The following is a 19,016-nucleotide window of genomic DNA, read 5'->3' as shown; positions in this document are numbered from 1 at the left end:
GACGATTCTGATTTGTGAATCACTTTTGACAGCTGTTGTAACTACGGTTCACAATAACGAATAAGAAGAAGACAAGTTAGTCAAATTTTTCACAATCGTATTTCAGCAATCATACGTTTTTTGGGCTTCATTCTATTTGTTTGGGTTGTGGTGTAATTTTTGTGGCGCACACGCGTACAACAGTAACATAAATTGTGGTTGGAATTATATTTATTATTTTGAATAATGCAGAATTAAATTATATAAAAATAGTGATAAAATGTTTAGTGTAAATTGAATTGAACAAATATACACAATTGGAATGTGTATACAAAAATTTTAAAACGGAGAAATACATGTGCCATACAACCAAATATATTTATCTCGAACATACTAAGGTGTAATAATTAAATAAAATAATAATTCTCTATGAGCTATATAATATTATCCTTTCAACTACATTCGTTACATTCATAGTTACAATAACGATTTGCTAAAAGTGGTAAGCATTAGGTAAACACGGAAATCAACAAATAGAAACAATCGAATATAGAAGTGAAACAAAGAAAATACATAAATCTAATTTAGTGTGTGTGAGAAAAAAAGTCAATCGTCACTTTCAGAGCGTGTTTTAAAAGCTATCGGAAATTATTGAGCGAGTGGAACATCGTTTAATTGAAAGCTGTAGTTATCAAACAAATTGATGGAATTTGAAAATACGCAATTCATTGAAGCTGCTGCTGCGGCGTCGGCAACAACAAGTATTGTAAAAGGTAATCTACGAATTCTGAAGAATGTCCAAATAAAAATTATGTCTAACTGAATTTCTCTAATTTATTGCAGATATACCTGTCGCTGAACATATGCAATCCGGTTCCGGCCGCTTATCGTCCAATGACAATGACGCGGCAACCACACAATCGGCATCCAACGTTACATTGGAAAATAAACAAAACCACCCAAAAATGCAAAAACAGGCAATGTCTGCTGATGAGCGAAATGCAACAAAACGATCTCTAGTCATACTGGCAGCGATCTTCATAGCCAGCTTATTCGCAATGGCCTACGTATACATGATATTTCCCCAATTGAATGAGTAAGTAGTATATGTTACGTGTGGATGGGGTGATCACTTCAATGCCAATGATTATACAAATTGTATACTGTTTTGTTGCTTTATTGCTTCCCACATGTGTACATACATTTATGCATGTATGCTTTTTATTTGTTGCTTTGTGGGTTGAGTTTTATATTAATGGCATTAAATTTAAGTATTTTGCATAAAAGAAGCTGTCGTTAATGGTAAAGTGTTTGATGTTTTCGATAAATTGATTGTATGTACATATTTAATTTGCTTTCAATCACTTAAAAGTTATTCAATAATTGACAGTAAATAGTTTGCCACTTCTGTGTTGGCACAATGTTAGACAATTTTTAACGAGTTAATATAAACACTAATAGTTTGTTTTAATGAAAGTTCATTCATATTTTTAATAGATGGTGAGAAGGCGATAACGCTGACTTGAATATAGCAAAGAACGTAATTAAAAACGAAAGTGAATGTTATAAAAAAAAATTATAAGCTATGCATTTTTTTCTATTAAGGCCTATGTAATTTTGCTACAATATATATTTATGCACAACATACATATGTATGTATATAGGTACGCTGTCATAGGTACGTTGTGCACCTGTTCAAACTAATATGTATGTATGTATGTACATAAATATGGGAAAATATGTAGACAAACACATCCGCTACAAAAATTCCATTTTATATACGCCCTATGTTCTTACAAATTAGTATTCATATGTGTTCATAGTTCGTTTTGAAGAAAATATTTAAATTACAGTTTTAATCATAAAAGTTAAAAAAAATTTAAAATTTTAAAAGAAAATAGAGAAATGTTAGACATATCACTTAAAAATTATAAAAATAATTCCGCTAGCTTAACTACATAAATATCTGTGAGATGAGCTAATAATCCTAAAGCCTTAATATTAATTGGAAATTATTAAAAACGTTAGTAACAGAAAAAATAATCTAGTAATTAAGGCGGTAATATGTGCGCGTGTGATTATAATATCACAAAGCCTGCACATAACTTGAAATTCAGAAACCGCCTTGGAATTGAATTTGCAGGAAATATTACTCTTTACAAAATCAAATAAAAAGATATCTTATTTTCCATATACTAGTAGGGCAAAAAGCAAATTACATGGTGAACGATAATACCAGTAACAACAACAAAATGCCACGTTTTCTTTCCATACTTTTCCATTTACTATCTTAATAACTTTTCACACACTTAAATTGTTTTTGCAATTATATTGCAGTTTTACGCTGCCAACTGAAATTGACATTTGCAGGCGTAAACATCGTAATGTATGCATATGTCTGTGTGTAAACAATGAATAAATCTTATATGTCATTATTGTGGCTTTTCGCAGAAAATAATCAGCAAAATATGTAGATAAATATATTTTGTACACAGTGCAGAAGTACAATTAGAACACTAAAGAGAGTTAAGTATATATATCACATCAGTAATTTGATTAGATGCAGCTTTTCATATTCAAGTATAATAATCTTTTGTCGTAAAATATTTTATTTGACACTCAATTAACTTTGAAGTGTTGTGTTCAAAATTGTTCAGAATCAAGTTCAGCTGTTATGGCTGGCATGCCTAAATACATACATATCTACATACATACAATGTATTATTATTAATTTTTTTAAATTTGCTTTGTTAGTGTACACAGTAGCTATTCGTTTGGTGTACATATTGCGATTCTGTTTCAACTTAGTCACATGCAATACAATTTGAATTTCTTTCTTGTTCTTTTGTATCTGGCAAAAAATGTTTCATATATATGTGTATATATAACTGTTGTTGTTTTTATTGCAGATCGGAGAAGCAGCACATTAAGATACCCCGTGACATTCAAGACGCTAAAATGTTAGCCAAGGTTTTGGATCGTTACAAGGACATGTACTACTTCGAAGTGATGTTTGGCGTCGTTACGGCTTATGTATTGTATCCTTTTTGAAAATTTTTATGTCATCGAAAGGTTTGACCAAAATTCAAGGAATTTTTAACCCATGTTGTGATGCCAGTTTGTATATACTATGTACATACATATTTGTGTATGCATAACCACGTGCGCACATCTCTCTAATAATACACAAATTCCAAATCGAAGGGGGTTCTTGTGTGTGTATATCGAACATATGTATACTTATTATTAAATTTGGATAGCACCAACATTGCGAGGCGTTATTTACTAAAATATTTATGATAAATAACATAAGTCTTGCGCTCAATAGCACTTCATGTAAACTTTTATGTTAGGTGCTAGGCTAATTTAGCTTCCCCACTCTTATTCTTAGTCAAATAAACATTGTGGACGTCCAAAGTTCAGTCTAAGCTCTGAATATATGGATATTAAATTACCTTAAATTAGTCAGCAGAGTTACGTAATCTCGTTTTAAAAATTCAATTCACAAATTGGCTATACATAGAGTGCATACATACATACATAAACAACTAAAAGCACAAAGCTTAGTTAAATTTGAACGATCAGTTGTATGACATCTTCAAATGTGCTATAATCGTGCTATATTTCTCGCAGATTTTTCCGTGACTTGAACAATAATTCGTGCCAAATTTCATTAAGATATCTTGGCAAATAAAAAGTTTTCCATACAAGAACTCGATTTTGATCGAGTCGATTTTTGATCGATCAGTTTGTAGTCCGCTATCAATATTCTTGACAAATGAGCAGTTTTTTGAGGAGAAAATTACGTTTGAAAGATTTCACATCGATATTCCATAAACTGAGGGACTAGTTCGCTATATACACACGGATGGACATAGCTAAATCGAATCAACTCGTCACTCTGATCACTTATATTGCATATGTGTATATACATATATTATAAGATCTCCGACGTTTCCTTCTTGGTGTTATAAATTTTGTGGCGAACTTAATATACCTGTTAGGGTATAAAAAACGGGAACGATTACGTGTACTTTCACCGAGTCGCGGTGCATACATACATACTTATGTACTTTTATATAAGTGAACACGATTTTTACAAATTAACCATAACAGTGTCATTGTGTTTACATACATATACGTACGTGCTTATGTATTTTTTTAATTTTGTTAATTTTTTTGTCGTTGCGGCGCCGCAAAGCGACTGAGGCCAATAAACCGAAAGGCACATGTCTGCTAAGCAACAGAAAGCAACAACCTTGACCCAATTTCAATCTTAGTAGGTACATTTGTCGTCTGTATTTATGTCGCGTTCGACCACATTGTTGTTGCCTTCACTAATGCCATTGTTTAATACATAAATACATATTTCATTTTCCTTTTCAAACGCTTTCGTCTAATACCGAATCAAAAATTTTAATACCTATGTTTGTTTGTGTACGTGCAGACATATAAAGTAACAGCACGATGAAAGCGATCGTTGAAAAGGTCTGCCATATCTGCGCATGCGTAAAGACATATCAATATGTTAGTCGAGGCGCCAAAAAGTCAAGATAATGCCATTAGTGACATTAAGGTAAACATTAGAATTGGAAAATCTCCAATGACACAACGGTTAGACACGTGAAACACACACACAGGCAATCTCCGAAACGTAGCTGAGAGTAATCGCTTTCCACATTTTTCTGTTACGGCATACTTTTGTATGTCAATGAACCGTTATCAGCCTATTTATTTATTATCTCTGAATTGTGAGTGTGTAACAAAAAATATGAATTCTAACGGGAGGTGTATGTGCATATGATGTAATATATAATAGATAATTATGCTTCGAATTTAGCTATGAGATAATATTTTTTTCATGCAGAGTATGCATTTATGTAATAACAAGATAAATACCACAAAAAAAGTTAAATCGGAGGCGCTTAAAAACCTCTGTGCTGTAAAGTGACAGGTTGAGATTTTAGTATTTCATCAAAATATAAAAGAGAGAGAGAGAGATATTAATGTTGGTTCAAATGACCTAAAAAGGCGGATACCATATAAAGTAGAATCGGAATCTTCGATATCAGACAACTATATCATATAAGTAACTTTCATATAGTATGTATTTATATGTCAACTGACCGAGCAAAATCAAGTCCTTGTATGAAAAACTTTTTTATTTTACAAGATATCTCGAAATTTAGCAGAGATTATTACCAACGTTACAATCTGATCGATCAAAATCAAGCCAAAGATCTTTTTATACTCCTTTATGCTATAAAAAATGCACCTAGGAAGGATATTATAGCTTAAACGACGTTAACTTTTTTTTATTATAAATAGAGTAAGGTAGCAAAAAAGCGGTGCAAATATTATCTGATAGTTATAAAATACTATGTATTCTTCATTTTCACAAAAAGTATCGGTTTTTAGTAATGTAATACGTGATCGTGAGTACTGCGCCATATAAAATTGAATAATTACAAATATGCGCTATCGTATCAATTAGTTTGCTCATGCACTGTAAATTGAAATATGATGTATATGGTACATATGTATATTTTCCTATATACATACATATGTATGTATGAATATACCAATATACATATAATAAACGTTTAAATTTTTAAAGCTAGATTACATTTCAACATCCAAAGCGTTCTTTGGCTTGGTTAGTAATCGAATTCAGAAAATAATTTAAATATGTAAATTACCGTGAGAAAGACATTTGCTGAATTTGCTGTTTACACAATAAAGTAGACAAATTCACTTTGACAGAATTATCGGTGCTAAAATTAGCGATCATGAACTCGTGGGAGAGGCAATATTAACGAATCGATATCTTTATTACTTTGGAATATTACTATTATAATATAATTCAAATTTTCGATTGAATTATATTTCTTTTATTATTTTCCCGTATCAACAATGTTTTCCTTAACTAATTTTCTCAACACACACACACACAGCCTACAAACCTTTGCCATTCCAGGATCTTTATTCCTATCCATACTGTTAGGATTCCTGTACAAGTTTCCCATCGCCCTCTTTCTCATCTGCTTCTGTTCATCGTTGGGCGCCACACTTTGCTACAGCCTCTCGAATTTGGTTGGTCGTCGCCTGATACGCCACTTCTGGCCGAAGAAGACAAACGAATGGTCCAAACATGTGGAGAAACATCGCGATAGCCTCTTCAACTATATGCTCTTCCTGCGCATGACACCTATCTTGCCGAATTGGTTCATCAACCTGGCATCGCCGGTAATCGGTGTGCCCGTGTACACGTTCGCCTTGGGCACCTTCTTTGGCGTGGCACCGCCGTCTATTGTTGCCATACAGGCCGGCAAGACATTGCAAAAGATGAGCAGCTCCAGCGACGCATTCTCCTGGACATCGATGGGATTGTTGTCGATATGCGCACTGATCTCACTGCTGCCGGGTTTGCTGAAGAACAAGCTGAAAAAGAAGGTCGAATAAAGTGGCGTCTGGACGCAAACTATGGTAAACGGGGATTGGTTTATTGAACGGCGCAGTCAATACGACTAACGGGAATGGACAATGCGTGATTTTGTGTTATTGGTTGTTTTGTCGATTAATTTAAGTGCGTGCGTTAAGCGTTAAGAAAATGATATAAAGCTGAAAACATAGAAACACCCAACGTAGCTGCACGTGTATGTGTGTATGTTTTATATGTTTTTGAATTCTTTGATATTTTTTTATAGAATAATATTAGTGCTATGTACATGCTATGAATTCACCTATGTTACACATATGTAACGGAAAACAAATGAAATGCTGCAATATATAGCTTCCTTCCTTTGAATGTACATATGTATGTATGTATGTATATGTATATTATTCCAATAATACCTTAAGCTGCTACAAAATATAAGTTAGTTAAATTTTAATTTATTTATTTGCAAACTCTAGCACTTACATAGCTTTGCAGTATTCCAATCAGGGTTGCAATCTTTTTTTATTCCAAAAATTAAAAATCTAATTTTTAACCTCAACATCATCGATTAAATTTTCCAAATTAAAATTTTTAATGCTGAGGTTGGGATTAAAAATTAAAAAAACATTTTTTTATTCGGTTTTGTGGATTAAATTTTTTTTAATCCTGTATGTTAAAAATTTTTTTCAGTTTCATTAAGTTTTTTTTTATTTTTCAATCCGGTATTTGGAATTAAATAAAAATTATTTCAAATTTTTAATGCAGTTATTTTTTAAATGTATTATTTGCAACCCTGATTCCAATTATTATTATTTTCTTTTCTGTATGATTTTATGAATTGCTCTAGACTAGTTGTAATATTCCATATTTGCTATGCTTAAAATATCTTTCCAATGTTTCACCTTATTTTGCACTAGTAAATGTAAAAATGTAAAAGACATTCTCAAAAGTGTGTCCACAAGTGAAATGAATTTCCTAAATACAAAATTTTTATTAAATTTAAGTGTCAATATAACCTAAGTGGCCCCTCAGCATGCAATATGTGTAAATGTTAGTAGATAAATTGGTCTAAGTACTCCTCTAAAATTGCCATAAATGCATAATCGGATCGTAGATCGAGCGAAAAATTTTTCGAAAACGATTTCATAACTTCCAGATGTGTACTAGAGGCCGGAAATGATTTATATTTGCATTAAAATGTTATAAGTGATTTGCTTTGTATTAATTATTATATTAAACACCATAATACGAGTAATATATTATAATATATAGTGCAAATTATTCCACAAAATAAAATAGTATTTTGAAAAACCATAATGTTCCGAATTTATATATATTTTTTTTTCAATTTTTCTTTTCAGCAGAAATTTCATTAAATGGCAAAAATCTTGAAATAATATTAATTGTTTAAACTTTTTCAATTTGCATAATCGCGAAATGATATTTTTTTAATTCTTGTAAGAAAATTCTTCGGGGAAAATAAATATGAATTTAAAGAAGTGTTCAAATATGGCTGCGGTTGATAAGAAATAATGTTTCTTACAAATGTGTTAATTATTTGGGCGATCATAACCTAACATTTGGTTATCGTACTTTTAAATATGGACTCCTGGGCTTGTATTTTATTTTCATATACATATATATATTTTTATTATTAATTATTTTGAGAAATCCATGCTCAAATATTGATGAGGTTGACTGAAAAGAATATATCTTAGTGCAGTTCAATTATTTAGACAATCATAACCTAGCATTTGATGATCGTAGTTTCGAATACGGACTACTGATACGTATAGTAAACCAAAGAATTCAAAATTTTGCATAAAAAATATGTTGCTTTTATTTACTTTCAACTTAAAATAATAAGTATATTCATTGTATCTATGGTTCAATAAAAATAATACATATATAGTGCGACTCAGTTAAATGAAATATGGAAGATATAATATATTTTTTGTTTTTTTTTTCGATTTTGTATGTTGGCGCTAAAGGTCAATTTGGTTGTTCAATTACATTTTTTACATGATGTGGAATGTGCGTTTTCCATTTCTACAATTGATTTTGAGATCTCTGCAAAGCATATTCCTATCAAAAGTAGCAATTATAATTAAATTTCTCTCATATAAGCGCAAAGGCCAACATACTCTTTGGAAATTTTACTTATATAAGTGCTAATATGAATCCATGCATGTTAAATTAATATAATAAATAATATAAAATATATTTTAGGTGATGAGATAATTGTTGATTTTTTTTAGTTTTGTTTTTGTATATAAATTAGCTTTTTTATGTGAGCATTTTAAGAAATGACCAGTTGCCGCTTTAAGCTGCCGAGGAAACTTTTATCTGGCATTTGTAGTCTTCGTTCCGTTTGTGTGATGCCGATGTCGATAATGCAGTTACAAGAGTTTATTGGACCTTTTCGGCCCAATAGGCATATCCATGCAACTATTCTGATGGCGTTAAATCCTTTTCTGGTTCATTTTCATTCAAAATCTGCGAGAGTAAATCATGAACCGGCTCGAATGCTTTTTTCGCGCCACTATTCGTCAAATTCTTATAGTCGAACATGTCGTGATGACTAATGGTGTTGTCTGTTTGCAGCAGACCCTTATCAATGCAAACAGTTTGCACCTGATTGAGACCAATTACTTTTTCCTTAACAATTCGATTTACCGCATCGTTTTTCTCTCTCAATTTATTTGGTAGCTGACCGCGAGGCAGTAATGTCTGAAATTAAGTGTAAAATTAGAAAAACGATAACAATTCTACGCCGTGCAAATAAGATAAACATCAATTGTTTACATAAACCTTGTTAAAAATTAACTTACAGGTAATACGATATAAGTGTCCGGCAACTTCGCACGTATTCTTTGCACAATTTCCACTATACCTTCCGCTATCTGCTCAGCCGTATTTTCCGTATTATTAGTGCCCACATGCAATACCACAATCTGCATATGAATAGAGAGATAATATTCCCAAAAATTATGTTATAAAAAATGTTGTAATTACAGAATATCCAAATCCATACTGCTAAATACAAATATTAATTTAGTTTAAATTAATCATATTTTATTTTAACGTCCTACTTTGCAGCTTCTTAAAATTGTTACTCACCTTCGGTTTAACATTGTCCAGTTCACCGTTTTCCACACGCCAAAGCACATTTTCCGTTCTATCACCACGTATGCTGAAGTTAAGGCAATGCATTGGTGCAAAATATTCATTCCATGTTTCCGAATCCTGCAGTGTTTCTAGAACACAATCTCCCAGAAATATAACGTCAGGATCCTTTTCACGACATTCAGAAATAAATCGGCGATGAATGCTGTTCGAAAAATTTACAACTCAATAAGTATGTAGGGTGGATCAATTAATTGGGAAACTAATTAACATACCAAATCCAGCGTTCGTCGCCATCTACGTCCGGGTGTTGGGTGGGCACAGCACAGGGGTTCATTCTTTTTATTTTTTGGTTTTTGGCTAAGGAAATAATTTCCACACTACCTAAATATACTTAAAATTATTCGGAAAAACGTATAAGGTTTTCGTAAATTTTGTTTCTTTCTTTAAGATTTTTCCGGCAATTAATATTTCAATAAATTTACAAAAAAGAAATTCGGCAGACTAGTCTGACGTTTATCTAATGCTTCTTTTCTTTTTACTAACCATTCACAATAGTGTTTCTGTGTACTTTAATGAAAAGCTTTAGTTTAGGGGCCTGCTAAAGACATTTTAATGGAAATCAAAAATAAATGTCGATTTTGTAACTTGGTAATTAACCGTATCGCAAAAGAAACATTTATTTCAAAGCGCAATAACAACAACTCACATCAAACATCACTTTTACATGATTTCCCATATTATAGTACGTTACGTACACCTGACAGTACTGATACCAGAGAACGTATAATATATGTACGTTCTCTGCTGATACAACGAAGAAACGGAAGTTTTAACCCATGAAAGATAAATATATACCAAATTTTATAATTTAATAAATATATTTGTATTTAAATTAATGTAGCCAATTCATGTTTGTGAATACGTATGTACATTTTCTAAGCTAGTTTATGCAAGTGGTGGTAAAAATTACACATCCATAAATATTCAAGAGTGCTTGCAAAATAATTGCCATATTAATCCGTTCAAGCGAAATCATTTAGTGCAAACGATCTGTCTGCAATTCAGTTGCTACTCTGCGAACTACTATAGCCCATATAAGCCTGGCTGCCTTGTTCGTTAATTGATTCGGTTTCCATTACGTGTTCTCCAAGACTATCGCCAGCGTCTTGATACAACTCATATTCATTACGCGCCATCTCACGCAATTCTTCTTCCGTATGCGACTGTTTATGCACACCCAGATCTTCAATTGAAAAGAAGCCACGACTACAGGTGTTACATATATGGGGTTTATCACTTTGGTGACGCTTTTCGTGATCAATTAGATTTTTTCTTGTTATAAAACGTTGCGAACAAAACGAGCACACATGTGTGCGCAAGTTCTTATCATGACTTTTCATATGGGATTTGAGGCCTTCCACTTGGGCGTACCGCTTGTGACAGAGTTCACAATTGAACGGACGTTCGCCAGTGTGTAGACGTTCATGGCATACTTGCGAATTACGTGTACCAAAACGTTTGGGACAAAAACTGCATGGAAAGCGTCTTTGGCCCTCGTGTACGACACGCACATGGCGAGATATAGCATTCTTATGGTTGAATTCCTGCGGACAAATGCTGCACTTGAATTTCTCCAGATTCGGTTTATGTATACGCATATGCGTTAATAACTCCGTGCGCGTTACTTTGGCAACGCCACATACTTTACAAACGTGATCCTTGATTTGGGCATGTCGTTTCAAATGTTCGGAGAGTGCACGCTTTGAGCTGTATGTCTTGAAACAGTGTTGACAAATATGATTTATCTCTACTTCTTCATTCAGTTGGGCTTGGTGAAGTTCTAACATATCCTGTAGGCCGTATGAAAACGTAGCTGCATTGAAATACAAATGCAATCAATCGACTTATTTACAATTATATACGGTTTCAGTAAAATATTTAGATTACCTGTATGTACGACTTGTCGATGAGTCTCCAAGGTATTGCTCAACTTAAAAACGGCGTCGCAGCCATTTAAACCACATATAAATCTTTGTTTGATTAAATGCTTAGATTGAATATGCGTATGTAGATGTTCGTAGCGTGTGAAGTCCTTCTGACATTCCAAACAAAGAAACGGCTTCTCAAATCCTTCATGCACGGCCCGAATGTGAGCGTCCAGGTACACTTTTTTATAGACTTGTTTATCACAACGAGGACACTTTAATGACTTTTTGTTGCGGTCACGTTTACGGGAGGATGCACTAAACCTTTGTCTTCCTCCTACAGTTATTGGTGAATTATTAAGAGACATACTGGACGTATTGGCCGCGCCATTCCTCAAAGCATGTTCCTCATCATCTGCATCATCGCTAATAGAGTTATCTGCTGCGCTTAATGCATTACGTTCATAGAATAGGGAATTATCTTCCTCGTATTCCGAATCAATTTCATGCTTTACAACAATATTCGATGAATTTTCCGAATTATCATCATTTGGTAATATAGTTTCAGACTCTGACTTATAATAGTTTTCCGGTTCTGTTTTAATTGGTCGTTCCATCAATGGAGCTAGTTCTGGTAAAAGCTAAATTAAAAATAATAATTATACAAACAAAACCATATTTTTCTGTTAAAATAACTTTCAAAAGTGAACTTAATATTCATACGTATAAAAGACCATATATTCTTACCAACTGATCATCATCATCATCATCATTGAATTGATAGCTTCTTTCCCTTACTACAGTCTCCGTTTTTATCTCTTTGGTAATTTCAATTGTTTGAAACGTTGGTGTTTCAGCAGAAGTTTTGGACATTTCATCATCCAAACTATTAACAATTTTGTATAAGACTTCCGCAGAATTAATGGCCAAGTTTCGAAACTCTTGGAAATCAATCATTTTTTCATAGCATAGTTGACAGAGACTTCGTGGGTAAGCATCTTCATCACTATCCTCCGATATTTCCAAGGAAGTAAATAACATGAATAATTTTTGCAATTGCGGTAGCAAACTAAGATTATAACTATGATTTGTTTCAGAATCATTTTCGTTATCTCCTTGATTAACCTTAACCTTCAGCTGGTGAAAACTAGTAGGCGTATCCTCCTTCTCACGTCTGCGACGTTTTTGCAAACTGCTTAAGCAGGTTCGACAAAATTCTTGCAAATTATTGCGCGTAAGTTGATTATTCATAATTTCACTGCTTCACAATTACTATATTTTATAATTATTTTTCACAAAGTTCACAATTTGTCAATATCAAAACTATAATCGATTTTCTATGAATTTTTCTTGAGCGTTGGTTATTTTGACATTTCCTGAATAAAACAGTGTTGTGACATCATTGCATCAGCTGCTAATAATAAGTTGTTTTAAACCGGTTTGGTTTTTTAATTTGTAACATAGTTTGCTTTAACACATACATAGTCCAAAATTCTATTTTCTGCAAATATCAATTTTAATACACCCAGTTATTTTTGAATTATTTTTATTAAATTGCGTACCAAAAAGTTGCATAAAATAAAAGTAAAATGCAAACATGGAGCAGGGTTGCAAAGTAGTCTACTAACTGAATTGACAGGATAACAACTAAAAACAGCTGTGCGTAAACAAAACAATTTTCTTCAAAATTTGTTTTGATTTGGCATGGAAACAATTCACTGTTTTATTTAAATAATTATTTTCAATTTATTTACAAAGATGTAAAAAATTATAATATTCATAACAATATATTAAAAACTACTAACACCTTTCGAGCAGCTTGGTAATTCTAAATCCGTCTCTTCTTTTGCTGACTCCACTATTGTTTCAAAAGGTTGTTCTGTGACCGAGGGAATTATAGCTTTCAGTGTCGATCCCTTTTTATGGGTTTTCATGTGCGCTCGAAGTGCTACAATCTGTATAAAACGTTTGCCACATAATACGCAACCATGAGGTTTTTCACCAGTGTGCCTCATTTCGTGGTGTTTCAAAGTATCTTGTTTGCCAAAACTGAGATCACAGAATCTGCAAGTAAAGGGTCGGATTCCCTTATGTACAATACGATCATGCATTCCAAGATTCCCAGAACTGTTGAAGACACTTGGGCATTTTGGACAGGGCCATTGTTTCTCTTTTGTGTGGTAATTAATGTGTGCGCGTAGTTCATTTTGTGTAGTTTTTTTCATGCCACAATAAGTACAAATATAATTTTTAATGCCGGAATGTCGCAATTGATGATCCTTATAAGTTCGTTTAGAACGATATCTTTTGCCACATTCTTCACATTTAAAAGGGTAATCTTCTTCAGGTGCGTGTTTATAGCGATGCTCTTTGAGTGTGGTTACATTTCTAAATGTTCTTCCACAATCCTCACAGACATATCTTTTAGGTTCACGACTTTCATAAGGAATTGCTGTATGTTTAAGACGGTAGTGGTTTTTATAAGTATTCTCGCGCTTGAATATTTTGCCGCAACCCGCAAACGAGCAGATATATTGCAGTGTCACAGGTCCGTGATCTTCACGTACATGGGCACGGAAATGAGCTGCTCTATTAAAGCTGCGATTGCATTCATTGCACACATATGGCTTCAGGCCTTGATGGGTACGTAAGTGGGCTTCATAATTTTCCCAAGTTACACAACGTCGAGGACATTGCTCACATTGAAATTTCACTTCAGAAAAATTGTTTCTACTTTTTTTAGCGGGTGGCATTCTTAAGGAACTATCTCCGCTTTTTGCAGGTTTCTTCGTTTTATTATGAGGAAATATTTTATGCTTTATAATTCTGGTTTTGTTGGTGTCCCCTGTTGTTGTTGATAAACTTGGGGAATATTCACCATTTCCACTACCTGGTTTGCCACAATCGTCTTCGTATTCATTGTGTTGCGCATCTGTAGTTTGAATAGAAGTATCTATATATTGAAATCTTTGATCATTTTGTTCCACGTTTGTTGCTCTCGAAAATTTTAAATCATCCAATGTATCTTCATCGTCTGATGTAGTCTTTTGGTCTCCTTTAATATCACTTATATCTATCTCTATTTCTTCAACAACTTCATCAAATATTTCCTCTTTAAAATCTTTATTCATAGCACTGTGTGTACCGCCAGGGTCTTGAAGAATTTTTACTACCTGCCAAATGAATTGAAAATGTATTCAAAAATTTAGATATCATAATTGTTTTTCATACCGTATTTTCTATACAATTTTGAAGCTTTTCACGACTTCTTGTTGAGTATATATATCCATGAAGAACTTCAATATCAGAGATTCCCACACTATTATCTTGTTGGTCTTCACTACCTTGACCACTGTCCAACAACCTTTCATCTTCGAAAGTTCTACTCGAATCTCTATGCTCTTTTAGAATATTGTTTAAAACGAGATGTGACTGAATAATTTTATCACGGAAATCATTAAAGGACTGTAATTTTTTATGACATTTATAGCATATGAACTGCGGTAGATCGTCAAAGTCTTCTGGTGGCGTTGAATTGCACGATAGTACAAGTTTTTCAATATCTTCATTCTCATAAATGCTATATTTTTCACCCAATAGCGAAGACTTGTCTCCCAGTTCATCAAGGCACGTCCGACAGAATGATTGCATATTTTCATGTGTTATTTCACTCATTTTGTCAAACAATTTTTAAAGCGATAATTTCTTTCAAAATAATAAATATTCCCAATAACAATATATGAAATTAAATAAGAATTTCGTCCTTTTGTTTATAAAATTGCCGAAGAATAAAAAAATACAAATTGTTTTGACAGCTAATAAATTTGTACGGTTGCATTCCACAATGTGTTGTAGTGCCAGATTGTCTCAAAAATAATATACAAATTGTTTTTGACAAAAAAAATAAATAAATAAAACAAAATTAAATAAGTATATAATGAGATAAAATGTTTATTAAGCAAATAAGCTGTGTGAAGGTATATAAATCATTTAATACTCAAATTGCTGTCAAACATGCATAAAGTGTTTCTTACGAGGAATTCGAAATATTGATAATTGGCAGATAAGAAACAGGCCTTTTAACATTTTTATATACAGCCATTTGAATACATATACGCTTTGTTTCCGCAGACAACCGCTATTTCCGTTAATTCTACCAAAGGTGACAGTTTACCGACGTAATCATTAAAAATGGCGGTTTCGCTAAAGAAAAGAGCAAATATTACATTTAACTATTTTGAGAAGGAAAGAAACATAACTACAAGCTTTGGAAAAATAATTATACGCTTCATGTCAAGTCGGTATCAGGGATAGTATTGTTATCAGACAATCCAATTCCAACATAAGTCTGGCGGTAAATCATATAGAACAAAAAGCAAAAGGTATTCTAACCTGATTACCTAAAACCAGCCACAGCTTTGCTCAAGCTATGGGCAACTGCCATGTCGCATAAAATCGACGAAGAATAATTTTCGAGTAAAATTATATTCTTTAATCAGTTTCACATAAATGCAAGAGTAAGGCGTAAATTCCTATGTGCGAGGACACTCCTAAAGCACCCGATTTATCGAACCATCACAAAGTACTTTTCGAATTATGTTTAGAACGTCGAGGTCCAAACTGAAAACTAAACAGTGTTTCCATATTTTGACTGCCGCCACCGAATCCCAATACTAAATTAGGCTCAACCGTTTCCACGGCAATCGGGTCTACGTAACCGGGATGGACTCGGATTTTTAGTCGGCCAAGCATTGTCAACTTGTCAGAATTCTGCCGCTAGAACAACAAGAACTAAATTAGGTTCAACAACAGCAAATAAGCATGCATATAACGTGACTTCAGCAAAAAGGTAATCTTTCACGGTTAACAGTACAGCAACATTACCAACCTTTTAACCCCACAACAGTGAAATTTCGATCTACTTTATCTCCCCGGTAAGTGAAATTAAATGAAAACAAGTTTCATATCGGTTTTTAAATGTATATATTTATGTATATTTACTATTAATTTGTAATATAATAGGGTATTCATAAAAACACGTAAATGGATTTAATAAGTGTAGCATTATAATTATTTTACAAGTACGATTTGCCCTAAAATGTTCATTTTCGTTTTAAATTAACGATAAAAATTGTGTCAAATGCTCAATATCTAATTTATCCGATTTTTTCAATTGCATTTGTTTCATATTTTACAAGCTTGTGATGAAAATGACAAATATTCCAATACGTTGCAGGCTATATATGTACGTATTTCTATGAGTACCGCTAAAATATATAGTTCATTACTTACTATAACTCAATTCTCTTAAGCGTTAGAATTTTTTTCATTTAGTAACTTTAAACTTATATAACTACAAATGTACTAATATATGTAATCGCATTATTATACTTTTACTAAGATTAATTAAAAAATATTTATCCAGTTATTTTTTTAGCATTTACATTTAGACTTAATCTTAGTTCATTATTCCTCATTGAATTGTGATCCTTATGTGTAACTCTCATTATATTGTAGACAGTAAGACAGACAACAGATTCACATGTTCACGTTTACATATACAATTACAAACTATAATATATATTTATATTTTTTTTTACTGTAGGTTATAAATTTGTATGAATTCATTGTGCATAATCATATTTAATATTAATAATTATTTTACAAATTCCTTAAACTTTGTTAGCTAAATAATAATAGATCAGTTATATGTAATACTTAAATGTAGATATGAATTATTTAAGTATATGTTTACAAATATGTTTATATATTTTTTTAACTTTGCCTATGTGCCAAAAATAATAAAACAAAATACAAGTTATATAATCAGTTCTCTTCTTAATTTCCAATGTACAAGTATGGTAAAAAATATATTAAATTAATTTTTTTTTTAATTAATATTATTTTTTTTATTAAAAATTTCATACTTAATTTTGGAAAACTTTACAAAGTGAGTGAGTAGTAAGTATGAAACTTTGTTATTTTTATGATTATTATTATATACTATAAATACGCAATTTACAAATTTTATATACAAAAATTGTTAGATAATTAAAAAAAATACGATAATAAAATAAGCACGATTTTTGGCGCACCAATGTCGTATGTTTAGAAAATACAAGTACTTTTATTAAAATTTCAATAAAAGAAACCTGAATAATTGGGTGCATTATTTTTCAAGTAAAGTAAATAATTGTTTAACACTACTAAAATTTTCAATAAAATATGTTTTTTTTTACAAAAATTAGTTAATCCATTTGAATTCATTTTAAATTGTCAATAAAATGTGTTTGTAGAAATTGGATTTTTTTTAAATTCACCTAATCCAATTTTTTTTCAGAAAAATTTTCAATAAATTTATATATTAAGAATAATATAGATATTATATTTCATTTATTTTATATATAAAATGTTAGCAATCAGGAACTAATAATATATATAATTATATTTGCCATTCATTTTTTTTCATTAAAAAATTAGAAGTTTTTTGCCCGTTAAGTAAAAATTTAAATTTATACCAATTTAAATTTCAGAAAACTTTATCAAACATACAAACATATGTATGTGTACATATGTAAATATACATGTATGACTTTTATTTATTTTTTATGGGCCGTTAAATCGAAATAACATTTTTAACTAAAAAAAATGCAGAAAACTTATGAATTCGACATTTAAGAATTTCGCAACAAAACTCAAAATATTTTTTTTTTCAAGTCAAGTTCGTGTTTAAAATAAAAACCCGACGAAAATATGCAACTTGATTTTACGAAATGTAAAGAAAAAAATTTTAACTCAAAATATATTTTTTATAAAGTCAAGTTCGTGCTAAAAATAAACCTCAGAAGAAAATATAAATTTTTTCGTCGAAATTTAAAATAAAGAGAGACATAAAAGTTAGAAGCTTCCGATTAGATTATGTCTTCTGGCATAATTTGTTTCAACAAATATTAAAGCAGCAAAGAACGAAAAAAAATTAAGTAAAAAAGCGATGAAAATTTGGAGATTATAAATTTTTTAATAAAGAAGAGCTAAACAAATTTAATTTCTTGTTAAATTAAACTAAAATGTTTTGTTAAATCGGTTTTGTTTTTTAAATCGAGGAAAATTTGAAAAAATTCAAAGTTTAGTTATAAAAGTATGGTGTATTTAAAATCGTTTTAAATAGAATTATGTAGTCTAGCATAATTTATAGAAAAAAAGTAAATACGGAAATAAAAAAAAATATGTTGAATTCAATTTAGATATTTTTTAAAGTTCATCAAAATCAAAACAGTTATTCTATATTCTTTTTTATTTATTTATTTTGTTATAAATCAAAGAGGAAAAATTGTGAAATAAAACATGGTATATTAAAAAGGTTTTTAAATTAAATTCTTAATGTTTTCTGGAGAAATTCACCAAAAAAGTGGAAAATAAACAAAAAATTATTTTCAAAATCAATTCAAAGTAAATAAATAAATAAATAAATAAAAAATTATTTTCAAACTCAATTAATTATTTTTGATTTTTATATAAAATTTTTTTAATTGTGTAAAATAATA

The 19,016-nt window shown here is 31.2% G+C and overlaps 4 protein-coding genes across 5 annotated transcripts; 1 reads left to right on the top strand and 3 right to left on the bottom strand.

Moving 5' to 3' along the window:
• The first annotated feature begins 106 nt into the window (after positions 1-106).
• LOC126760027 (transmembrane protein 41 homolog) lies at positions 107-7,735 on the top strand. 2 transcript variants are annotated; one of them, XM_050475354.1, is made up of 5 exons: positions 107-197; positions 457-752; positions 823-1,075; positions 2,889-3,017; positions 5,934-7,735. In XM_050475354.1, the coding sequence occupies exons 2-5, from the start codon at positions 683-685 to the stop codon at positions 6,439-6,441; spliced, it is 960 nt and encodes a 319-aa protein (XP_050331311.1). In that variant the 5' UTR covers positions 107-197; positions 457-682; the 3' UTR covers positions 6,442-7,735. The 2 variants fall into 2 exon arrangements, with proteins under 2 accessions (XP_050331311.1, XP_050331310.1); XM_050475353.1 differs by having other exon boundaries at positions 113-752.
• A 495-nt stretch (positions 7,736-8,230) lies between these two features.
• LOC126760028 (platelet-activating factor acetylhydrolase IB subunit beta homolog) lies at positions 8,231-10,072 on the bottom strand. Its single transcript, XM_050475356.1, has 4 exons — positions 9,820-10,072; positions 9,539-9,749; positions 9,250-9,372; positions 8,231-9,148 (listed from the first exon to the last, which is right to left on the bottom strand). The coding sequence occupies exons 1-4, from the start codon at positions 9,879-9,881 to the stop codon at positions 8,867-8,869; spliced, it is 678 nt and encodes a 225-aa protein (XP_050331313.1). The 5' UTR covers positions 9,882-10,072; the 3' UTR covers positions 8,231-8,866.
• A 334-nt stretch (positions 10,073-10,406) lies between these two features.
• Positions 10,407-12,843, bottom strand: LOC126758707 (zinc finger protein 287). The gene is made up of 3 exons (XM_050473068.1): positions 12,220-12,843; positions 11,495-12,113; positions 10,407-11,420 (listed from the first exon to the last, which is right to left on the bottom strand). The coding sequence occupies exons 1-3, from the start codon at positions 12,721-12,723 to the stop codon at positions 10,609-10,611; spliced, it is 1,935 nt and encodes a 644-aa protein (XP_050329025.1). The 5' UTR covers positions 12,724-12,843; the 3' UTR covers positions 10,407-10,608.
• Positions 12,844-13,193: 350 nt separating this feature from the next.
• Positions 13,194-15,264, bottom strand: LOC126758820 (zinc finger protein 709-like). Its single transcript, XM_050473204.1, has 2 exons — positions 14,704-15,264; positions 13,194-14,645 (listed from the first exon to the last, which is right to left on the bottom strand). The coding sequence occupies exons 1-2, from the start codon at positions 15,145-15,147 to the stop codon at positions 13,263-13,265; spliced, it is 1,827 nt and encodes a 608-aa protein (XP_050329161.1). The 5' UTR covers positions 15,148-15,264; the 3' UTR covers positions 13,194-13,262.
• Between the last annotated feature and the right edge of the window lie 3,752 nt (positions 15,265-19,016).

Source organism: Bactrocera neohumeralis, chromosome 5 (assembly GCF_024586455.1).
Source record: "Bactrocera neohumeralis isolate Rockhampton chromosome 5, APGP_CSIRO_Bneo_wtdbg2-racon-allhic-juicebox.fasta_v2, whole genome shotgun sequence".
NCBI lineage: Eukaryota > Metazoa > Arthropoda > Insecta > Diptera > Tephritidae > Bactrocera > Bactrocera neohumeralis.
The sequence above is the reverse complement of the archived record's forward strand: the minus strand, read 5'-3'. Positions and strand labels throughout refer to the sequence as shown.